Below are 12,138 nucleotides of genomic sequence, written 5' to 3'. Positions count from 1 at the left end.
AACTAAGCCACCATTTGTAGTTAGTTCGTTGAACAGTGTACATATATGTATATAAGAACCCTTCACTCTCTCTGTATCAACACGACTTGCCGATTCTCATAATCAGCACTTATAAAATCACACAGATACTGTACCTCGTATTACTGTGTTCACAGATTTTAACACTTCTTGTAAAGACATATACATTTGAGCAACACACGCTTGTCGTTCCTGAGCACAAATTATGGAAAGTCTGAGATATAGCACCTCCCAGCTTTCAGCAACATGTAACACCAGGCCACCACAAAATGATGCAATACTAAGTTGTATGTCAGTCACTTCTCATAAACATAAAAATACTACGTTCCACAAACAAGACTACGTTCCACAAACGTTTCAAGTCCAGTCCAGTATAGTGCAGCAGTGTCACTCCAGTACCGTATATCCAGTTTCACGCTCGTGTGTGTTCGCACTCCTTCATCCCCGTACAGTGTATGTGGTTTCCCGCCGTATGATCAACCTTTATAGACATCAGCATTCCGCTTCCTCTCACATGATACGCGTAGATTGATCCTGGCCAGCTAATCATGAGTGTATCCTCTAGTCAAGACCACGCCGTGGACTTCTTCTTGGTCCAAAGAAAATAACAAACTCTAGGGTGTTTCACATTATTCATACAACTTCCCGACGATAACAACAAGCTCATCTCATCAGACTGGGGTAGACACATGACTCATCCAAATTTTCCAAGTCTAATATAGCAATATTATCCCAGCCGTTGTACAAAACACAATTACTCATACCTACATATGGAGACCTTCCAGCTTACAAATAAGAATAAATACAAATGAAATACAGATAATAATAATAATAATAATAATAATAATAATAATAATAATAATAAACCGAATACTGGCAATGATATCTCTCACTTCTACATATAGTGCGAGGGTGTGATATATGTACTATCACAGTACTACTATATTACTTAATTTTTCATTGTCTGTTGTAATTTTTACTATTATATAGTTGTATAATTCTAATGTCGTGGTTAAGTGTAAGGGTGGACCTTGAGCCTTAACTTCGCCACGAACCCACTATATCCCAAATGCCTACTTACTTACTTGGCCTACTTACTTACTTACTTACTTACTTACCTACCCGTGTATAGTGCGATAAGGAACGAAACAAGTCGCATCTCCTTTAACTCATTCTGTGCAACCAATATATATATATATATATATATATATATATATATATATATATATATATATATATATATATTTACAAGTTGCTTTAAGTCGCACCGACAAAGATAGGTATCATAGTGACGATGGGGTAAGGAGAGGCTAGGAGTGGGAAGGAAGCGGCCGTGACCTTAATTAAGGTACAGTCCCAGCATTTGCCTGATGTGTGAAAACGGGAAACCATGGAAAACCATCTTCAGGGCTGCTGACAGCGACGTTCGAACCTTCTGTCTCTCGAAATCAAGCTCACAGCTGCGCACCCTAACCGTACGGCCAACTCACTCGGTGCAACCAATACAAAATGAAAGCCAAATACCATGCGACGAAGTCGATTTGTATCTCTATTTTGGATATCTATTTTAAGTCAACGGTATATTGTAAATTCTAAAAGAAACAAACGTTTTATGGGATGGAATCGGTGCGTTTAAATCTTGCTGTTCCTTTTTAGCGAGGAGGAAATTGGGATACAGTATTTACAATTTATGTTCTAGATAAAGTTGGGAATAAACTTAACTTCGGGAGAAATTGAGAATCCCCCGAATTAAAATGGCTTGTGTTAAGCGTTTGATGGATTGTGTTCAAATGTCGAAGTAAAATTATCTATTACCTCGAATACTGATTTCCAAATGGATGAGGAAGCAGGTTCATGTTACTTTAATGTTTGTTAAGGTTCACAACTTCACTTATCTTTTATATACTCCATTAGTTATTTTTTATTTAAACTGGAAAATGTCTAAAAATCTAGGAGTAATTCATATTTTAACATCCAATTTTTCCATTCAGAAATATCACTTCTATCGTAAAACACTACAAAATGCTAAGTGCGAACAGTAATACTGCTAGAAAATGGTAAATAATTGTTTAACTCTTAGTTTTAATACGCTAAAATCTAGTGTATATAGTGACAGACCTCTTCCCGGTGTGTAGACGCAGATCGGTGTGACGTTTCTCCAACGCTTGTCCGTTAACTCGTTCCTTTTTCCTCCATCTTATATTTAAACCATTAAAATCATATGTTCTAAGAATATTTTAATAATAGTATAGGAAGTGAACAATGTACATTGATAACAATTACGTGATTAATCTTAAATTATGATATCTAAAGATTGATAAGAAGCTGAGTAAGAAAACGACGATTAGAGTGAAAGATATTGAAAAGCAGATGATTATGGCAGAATGTAAGATCAAAAGAACATTATTAGAATCCATAAGCTATCAATAAATAAATAAAGGCCTGGCTCCATGGCTAAATGGCTAGCGTGCTAGTCTTTGGTCACATGAGTCCCGGGCTCACTTTCCGGCAGGGTCGGAAATGTTAACCATCTTTGATTAATTTCGCTGGCACGGGGGCTGGGTGTATGTGTCATCTTCATCATAATTTCATCCTCATCATCATTTCATCCTCATCACGAAACGAAGGTCGCCTACGGGCGTCAAATCAAAAGACCTGCACGTGGTGGCCGAATATATCCTCGGACACTCCCGTCGCTAAAAGCCTTACGCCATTTCATTTCAATAAAGAAAGAAAGGCTAACGTTATAGAAGTAAGAGGTACGGTGTGGTGGTTAATGTATAGGCCTATAGCGGTATATATTCATTCATTCATTCATGCAATCAGTCACTCATTCATTAATGAATGCTTTCTCCCGCGTTATTGGCTGTCTGTGACTGGATGAGAACAGTGTTTACTCATTCATTCATGCACGAACACAATTGAAAAATAAAATCATTCATTCACCAATTCATTCATTCATTCATTCATTCATTCATTCATTCAATCAATCAATCAATCAATTCGCTTATAATAGAATAACTTATGAAGACTGGTGGCAGAAAAGTAAGCACTAATTCAACTTAGAAAGGTTAAGATGTACGTTGTCATAGACTATATAACACTTAACGTCTAGGACAAAAATAAATAAATATTTTTAAAAACTACAAGTTAGAAATTGGGTGGAAATAGTTAATAAGTTTAACTGTAATGTTTAATGTCGTAATAGATAAATGAAATGAAAATGAAATGGCGTATGGCTTTTAGTGTCGGGAGTGTCTGAGGACATGTTCGGCTCGCCGGGTGCAGATCTTTTGATTAGACACCCGTAGGCGACCTGAGCGTCGTGATAAGGATGAAATGATGATGACGGCACCTACATCCATCCCCCGTGTCGGCGAAATTAACCAATTATGGTTAAAATTCCCCACCCTGTCGGGAATCGAATCTGGGACCCCTGTGACCAAAGGCTAGCATGCTAACCATTTAGCCATAGAGCCGGAAAATAGATAAATAAATAGTAATAAGGAAAATAGTGCATGTATCGAAACACATTTTGGATTACAATAAAATGATTACTCCCTCCCCAGTTTCAGGTGAACCAAAACTGGAGGGGATGGGAGTATTCTATACTATTCTAATGAATAAATATACTATATATAAGATCAGGGGTCAAAGAGAGACGACTAACATAGTTGTTTATTATGTAGAAAAAGAATGGAAGAAAACATCTGTTGAGAGTATGCAAGGAGACTGACTCGCTTAGGGTTAAATATCTTGGTAGTAAACTTAAAACAAAAGTAGCAAGAGATAATGAATTTTCTTTCTAAGTGAAACATGTGCTGCGGGTCAGTATTTCTCCCCTCAACATTGTCACATAGCGGTATATCGAGGCGCAACGACGATATCCAGATTGAAACTTGTTACTTTGTAAAAAAAGAAAGGCATGTTAAACAGTTGCACGCTGCACGTTGTTCATTGGCCTGTGAGTCAATCATCAACACTGTAAACCTTCAACTTCTAACCAATTAGATATTTAGAAAACAAAAAGTTGCTCATTTCTGTTGTTTCAGGCATTTTACTTGCCGCTGGCCTTGGTCATCCCTCCAGCTCACTTTTTAACGCACCTCCAGTTCAATTTGCTGTATCAGTTCTGGATTCATACGAAGACGATCGAGACTCTTGGTCCTCTGGAATGGATCTTCAACACGCCCAAGCATCATCGCGTGCACCATGGTGAGTTAACAGATGCATATGTTACATTTCACATAAAATAGCTGACGCCATTCTATAAATATTATTCTCATTCAGTGTAAAATGATATTGCGATGGACGGATTTAAACCTATTTTGGACGATGATGTTTCGACTGACAGTTAAAATGTTACATAAAATCTAATAAGGAATCTTGATGTTCACTAACCCAACAATACAATGAAACTTTGTTCTAATCATTAACACATGAATGTAATGTAACGTTAGAGCAGGTTCGTTTTTCAGTTTTACATACCAGTAAACAATTTGAAATAAAATATTGGAATCTATATTAATTTATCAAGTAGAACGCCACATACCTATAAAGTTCTGAAAACAGTTTTCTTTCAATACATTTCGTTGTAATAATGACAATCGTACATATGGCCTGAGCTAAGATGTGCAGACATTTTGACTTTACACCATTTACGTGCCTGAGTGCCAAGTTCGGCGTTCCTCTCTCTCTCTATCAAAGATAACAGAGATGACAGGTTTACAGAACTACCCTTCAAATTCCCCTCCATCGTACCACTAAATTTAACAGATCCTTTGTTTGCACTGCATCACGTACCCTTAACGTCTTTAATCTTCACAGTTTCGCAAATAACACTAACTGTACTCAACTAAAGCAGTCCTTAACATCTATCTTCCTGGAGGAGCACACAAGGAGCTGTGATCAGGCACTCATGTTTCTAACAATCAGAAATATGTATAATTTTTAGAAAATCGTTTTACTCTCTGATTTTGCTTTAAATTCTTTTTATTCTTGTAGTTTAAAATAATTAATAGGATTAATGTTTTACTTTCTTACTTATTATATAATGTATGTTTTAATTTTACTGGATTTGGTATCTGTATTTTAATTTTTTAAAGTTTAATGTTAGTTAATATTTTAATATAATAAAAATTTAATTAGTGTGTTCATAAACCTGTACGTTATAATATGCAGACGCTATATAAAGAGGATTTTCAGCCTCAATGGCATGTAAATGATCAATAACTTCAATTTAATTATCTCTGTCTTCCTTTTTTATTCGCTTTACGTCGCACCAACACAGATAGGTCTTATGGCGACGATGGGAAAGGAAAGGACTAGGGGCGGGAAGGAAGCGACCGTAGCCTTAGTACAAGCCCTGCATTTGTCTGGCGTGACAATGAGAAACCGCGGAAAACCACCTTTTGAGCTGCTGCCGCTCTCTCTCTCAGATGACCGAGATACTGGAGCTCTCTAGGTTGGTCTATAGCTGAGTTTCAATTAATGTTGTCAAGTAAATACTGGATGTGTGACCAGATACCTCCTGTATGCCACCGTACTAAAGAGTACACAATGCGTTTTCTTCGGCCTTTCGAAAATTCGATTACCTCTACCGGGTCTGAACCCATGATCTTGATATCCCAATACTGCTCTCTACCACTCGACCGCAGAGGGAGCTTTGGAAGAAGAGCGATGCCATCCTTGAACATTGTTTTATCATGCAAGTGCCCGGCTCCTTGGCTAAGTAGTTAGCACAGTGGCCTTCGGTTTGATTTCCGGCCGGGTAAAATATTTTAATCTCAAATGGTTAATTCCCTCGTCTCGGGGACGGGGTGTTGGCGCTGTACCCAACATCCCTGCAACTCAAACACCACACACAACCTTATCCTCCACCACATTAACACGCATTTTCCCATACATTGTAAAATACCGCCCACCCTCGCCGGAGGGTCTGTCTTACATGGGCTTCGCCAGGCTAGCAAAAGCTACACGAAATTATATATTACATACCATACGAGTCAAGTGAATGTAAATTGTTGAAGGATTCATGGACAACATTTTTACTGGTGTATTAAAATAATGACAGTAGTTCTATCAAAATTATCTCTTTACATACACCTATTTGCAGAAATAATAATTTAAGGATTCTTTCTATCCCTCACTCACTGATATGCAAGAGTCAAAATGACTACTCCTTTCTTATTTTAACGCTCCATGCTGCGGGGTATCGCACTTCAAAACCGTAATCTGTCCAACCTCCTTCGCAACCCGCTGAATTATTCCTTGCTTATTCCAACTCCTCTTCATTACTACTGTTACCTAACAGAACCCACAGACCGGCCTGCTCCATAACAGGACTATGGTGGAGTACACCCTTCCACACATTCTCCGTTACATCACTTTAATCATCAACCTAACTCGCAGTACTCAACCTTCTTTCATGTGACATTATTTTGTCCCTAGTGTCATAATATCAAAGTATATACCGTATATTTAGAATTTTCACGGAAGACGCGCGTGTGTGTGTGTGTGAGAGAGAGAGAGAGAGATATTTATAATTCTCTACAAACTGCAAGTCTAATGCTTAACTCGCTGTAGAACTATCTTTCCTTTCTTCTTTTCAATTGTGAATATTCCGTGCATCCAAATATGTAGCTGCCCCTGGGGATCAGTGGTAGAGTATCGGCATCGAATCCCAAGATAGCGGGTTCAAACCCCGCAGATGTAGTCGGATCTTATTTGCTTGACGTCCCACTAACTACTTTTACGGGTTTCGGAGACGCTGAGGTACCGAAATTTTGTCCCGCAAGAGTCCTGTTACGTGCCAGTAAATCTGGCGACACGAGACTGACGTATTTAAGCACCTTCAAATACCACCGGACTTAGCCAGGATCGAATCTGCCAAGTTGGGGTCAGAAGGCCAACCGTCTGAGCCACTCAGCCCGGTATTATAATTATTTGTATTATAATTATTATTATTAAAATATTGTATTATATAATAAGCCTGTTATCATATTATAAATATAAAAAGTAAATAAGGAAAAGAAAGAAAGAAGGAAAAAAGAAAAGAAGTAGGTTAGTCAAAAGGACGCGTCCCAACACTTCATCAAACATCCACCATTCCACTTTTTTCATCTGGTTGCGTTATCGCCTCTTCCAAATATCCTCTAACAAAGAGAGCATTTCCTCTCACCACAGAATTTGTAACATTGTTACCTTACCGAATTCCCTCTTCCATCATACCTCCAAACCCAGCTCATCTCTCAGCTACAAAATGGATGTTACCAACTAGGTGATCCAGCCTTCAGTCAGTCACCACCAATCTGCATTTAAGCCTGTCGCCCATGTGGCAGATCCTTAGTCAGTTGCTTACCTAGTCTCTTCTTAATTAAAAGAATTTGGAAATTTATCGAACCTCTCCCATGTTAAATTATTCTAATCCTTAATGCCCCTTCCTACAAACGAGTATTTTCCCCAGTTGGTGCTCTTGAATTCCAAGTCTTCACATTATATTCAGGTAGGGAATGAAATCATATCTCATGTATGAGGGCAAGTCAATAAGTATCTGCAATCAATTTTATAATGTGTTGCAAAAAGAGAGCACATTTTTTATTCATATCATTTTTCAACATAGTCACCCTGTTTTTCATTGCACATGGCCCACCGTTTCACAAGCTTTCTGATATCCGCTGCCAAAAAAGACGTTTTTGGTTGCGCAGCAAGTCACGCATGCGCCGCTTCCTTCACCTGTTGATCGGAGCTGAATCGACGGCCTCGTAGAGCGTTTTTTAAATGAACAAGCAGATGGTTATTCAGAATCATATAACGCACTTGTTCAATACTGGCATCAGTTACGGCTGCAGATGGACGCCTGGATCTTTCCTCATCCTTCACGCTCGTGCGACCCCTTTTGAACTGTTCAATCCACTGGCAAACACTTCGCTGTGGCAAAACATTGTCCCCGTATTGTGCTGAAAGTCTTCTATGACTTTCCGCTTCTGGTACACCCTCGGACCACAAAGAACGGATTACGGAGCGCTGCTCTTCCTTGGTGCAAACAGAGAGTGGCCGACCATCTTTACGTCGCAACAGCGCAAGCTGTACTCATCTGATAACGCTGAAACCTACCTCGGACGTAGACAACGGTGCCATCTAGCGGCTGGTGAGCACACAACGCCATAGAGCCAACATAAAGACAATTAGAGCAAAATTTCAGATACCTATTAACTTGCCTACGTGTATACGAGGTGGGAGGGTGCATTTTAATTTTTTTGCTAGTTGCTTTACGTCGCACCGACACAGATAGGTCTTATGGCGACGATGGGACAGGGAAGGGCTAGGAGTGGGAAGGAAGCGGCCTTGGCCTTAATTAAGGTACAGCCTCAGCATTTGCTTGGTATGAAAATGGGAAACCACGGAAAACCATTTTCAGGAGGTGCATTTTAAGAACCACTACATATTCTCTGCCATATCTTCTATCCAAGCCCAACTTATAAAACAGTAACACCGTTTTAAAATGCGCAGGATATTTCACCTTCTTCACACTACAGCGCTGGCTCTGTTCAAACTAGCTGAAGCAGTCCCTCCTTTTCGTCCTTATGTCTTCTTTTTTTTGTCATTTTACACCCTCGGCCGTCATTGCCACTCAGACTAGCTGAGAAATCAATAGGATATATCCTTTATTTGAATTTTTTCAGGGTGCAACTGAGGATAATAAGGATACAGACGAAACTATGTCTGAAAGAAAGGCCTATATAGGGAACGTTTAGGCAGATATGTGGAAAGGATAGAAGTGTAGCCTGCGAGAAAGACATTATCGCAGCATTTACATGAGAGTGAAACGAAAAATCATCATATGTGGATTCTACTATTTATCTGTCTCAAAATTATCATATTTACCTCGTGATAAGGGCTTATGACCACTGATCAAATGGTTGAATCGTAAAAATGATGCTATATTACACTTCCAGTAACTTTCAGTTTATCTGGTCTAGGAATTCAGTGTTGAATGATGTAATTCTAGGCATAGTAAAGGATATGTGCTATTCTGAATTAAGTTTCCCATTGGGCTTCTATACTAATGAATTTTAAATTATCTTTGAAACTTTTCACTTCGATATTACGAAAATCAGACTGCTATGACAATGTCGGGTGAGAATGGCTGACCATATCCTACACGTGGTCTTCCCCGAATGTACCAATGCAATAAATCTCTCGACTGGAAGCTACTGCATATTGCTTAACTCTGTACCGATAAATACACATTTATACAAAGGAACGTCAAATATGACGCTAAAACTGTACAGTACATGTTTGGAGAAAGTATAGTTGAGATTTGGATTATTCAAAAACTCTCAAATAAACAAATTCGTGACGCATATAGGCCAATAATGACCTTATCCAGCTAGAGGGCTTGTATATATTGGTGTGTCACGTGGTCAGTGTGACATGATCCTCAGCCGTATAGTTTGACCTCCGTGACCGGGTCCGCCGCTTCTCGTATCAAACAGCTTGTCAGTTGTGCTCACGACCCTAAGTGACACCCGTTCCAAATGCCTGGCATGGAATCGAATCCGGAGCTCCCGGCTAAGAGGTAGGCATGCGACTCCTATCAGGGAGCCAGCACAATCAAAAGGACGGATTCAAAAAATCTAAGATGCAAGATTTTGAAGCCCTGTATAATAGTTTAATAGATATTATTATTAATGTTTTTTATTTTTATTTTACACTCACTGGGAAAGGGATTTAAAATTATCTTACGTTTCAAATTCCAGGATGTAACTTGTACTGCCTAGATAAGAACTACGGAGGATTTCTCATCATCTGGGACAGACTGTTTGGAACATTCGCCGAGGAGAAAGAGAAGGAAGAAATTATATACGGTCTGGTGTACAACCAGCCTTCATTCAACCCATTCTTCCTTCAGGTAATTAATGTGTGGATTCAGTTTAACTGCTTAATTTCATTCTTCTTCTGTCTCTTCTTCTTCCACCACTTTGTCACATCCTGGTGGGGTTGATTTGCGAAATATGTCACACATGTTTACTTGGCCCCATTTTATAGCTAGGTGGCCTTCCTGGCGTCACTCTGTGTAGAGGGATGTACCCATTAATGTCTGCTTCTGGTGGTGGTGGTGGCGCCGATTATTGTTTTAAGAGGAAGTACAACTGTGTAACCATCCCCTCTTATCACTGATCAGAAGGGAAGTGGAAGAGGTCCAACACTTCGAATAATGAAAGTGTCGGCAAAAGGAAAAATAGGGCCACAAAAGGCGTCAAAATGAAGGACTCCCTAGGCCTTGCAAACCTAATACCGTCGGGGACAGAAAGGAACAAGAGTTGACTAATAGAGGTCAGATAAGAAAGATGAAAGTGTGTAGGCTGTCATTAGTTGATGGAAGCAATGCCATACTCAGCTAGGGGCCCCATGGTCACCAACCCATGCTTCAAAGTTGAGAGTCCCTGGGATAATGTGCGTTTCTGTGACGGCTTGGGTTAATAGTGTGGGTGGTGTGTTTTGTGTATGTGAAGAGGAGTGTTTTGAGACGAGCATAAACACCCAGTCCAAAATCCCTGGCCCGGCCGGTAATTGAACACAAGTCCCTATGAACTGAAGAGCAATATATCAATCAAACCAATCAGTCACTACTGATCTGCATTTAGGGCAGTCGCCCAGGTGGAAGATTCTCTATCTATTGTTTTCCTAGCCTTTTTGACCATTAAGTCAAGGATCCGACTAGAGAAATGTAGTCTACCTTCACGGAGGGTATAATACAAGAAATTGTTCAAACTGTGGTTATTACCGAGCTCGATAGCTGCAGTCGCTTAAGTGCGACCAATATCCAGTATTCGGAAGATGGGGTGGGCTCGAACCCCACTGTCGGCACCCCCGAAGATAGTTTTCCGTGGTGGGCCTGTACCTTCTTTCCCATCCCTAGCCTTCTCCTATACCACCGTCGCCATAAGACCTATCTGTGTCGGTGCGACGTACAGCAACTTGTGGAGAAAAAATGGTTGCACAGAATGAGTTAAAGGAGATGCGACTTGCTTCGTTCCTTATAGTATTGTCCACGGGTAAGAAAGTAAGTAGGCCGAAGTAAGTAATTAGTCTTTATTCTTGGCGAAGTTAGGGTTCAAGGCCCACTCTTACACTTAACCACAACATTAAAATTATAGTAGCCGGGCTGAGTGGCTCAGACGGTTGAAGCGCTGGCCTTCTGAACCCAACTTGGCAGGTTCGATCCTGGCTCAGTCCGGTGGTATTTGAAGGTGCTCAAATGCGTTAGCCTCGTGTCGGTAGATTTACTGGCACGTAAAAGAACTCCTGCGGGACTAAATTCCGGCACCTCGGTGTCTCCGGAAACCGTAAAAGAGTAGCCTAGTTAGTGGGACGTAAAGCAAATAACATGATTATTATTAAAATTATAGTGTATGCAATTATTTAATAGCAATAGTGAAAGGTGAATTTTGTTATACAAAACTACAAAACGACTTAAGCAACTGATTTTCGTTTCATTACGCGGATCACTATGAAGAATGCGTACATACCTTACTGAAAAGGTCATTTCGACCTCCAATAATAGGCTACCGAATGAAAGCGTGCAAAATACAGAAATACATGGTTCATCCGGAGGTAACCGCTCCGTCCCCAGCATAAATACCATCGAGGTAAGAAGAGAACACAGTTTGACCAGGAAGGTTCAAATACGAAAGGTGAAAGTGAGAAGGCTGCCACAAGTACGTGAATGTAATGCCAGGGTCAGCTCCGTGGTCGCCAACGCGTACTCCCTAGATAAGAACCCCCTGGAGGTTCCCCTTTAAGTCACTTTTTAAGGCCGATATCGTTGATGTATTCTACTGCCCCCAGCCACAAGGAGCCGAGTCACTTAACCCTTCACTACAAGAGCGATGGTCATTATTTTCACATCACATAAAAATGTAAAGCCATTCATCTTAGTCCGCTAAGTGGAGCATAGAAATACTAAAATGTAAATGTAAAAGCAAATTGAATTTTCAGATTATGTTTGTCGTTTCTCTGTAGCCTAACCTCAAACAGTTCAATGTTCTACATCAGTCCACAGTTGTTATTTCCGCGTTGGCAGAATACCGTATGGTACCTCTCCAGTCAAGCAGA

General features: G+C 40.0%; 1 protein-coding gene across 1 annotated transcript in view; it reads left to right on the top strand.

Moving 5' to 3' along the window:
• LOC136867261 (alkylglycerol monooxygenase) overlaps nt 1–12,138 on the top strand; it is a 171,015-nt gene that overhangs the window by 142,205 nt on the left and 16,672 nt on the right. The window contains exons 5-6 of the mRNA XM_067144404.2: nt 4,071–4,233; nt 9,780–9,931. Of these exons, the coding sequence (XP_067000505.2) occupies nt 4,071–4,233; nt 9,780–9,931 (315 nt within the window). The remainder of the gene's footprint in view (nt 1–4,070; nt 4,234–9,779; nt 9,932–12,138) is intronic.

Source organism: Anabrus simplex, chromosome 3 (assembly GCF_040414725.1).
Source record: "Anabrus simplex isolate iqAnaSimp1 chromosome 3, ASM4041472v1, whole genome shotgun sequence".
Taxonomy (NCBI): Eukaryota; Metazoa; Arthropoda; class Insecta; order Orthoptera; family Tettigoniidae; genus Anabrus; species Anabrus simplex.
This window is presented reverse-complemented; position numbering and strand designations above follow the sequence as displayed.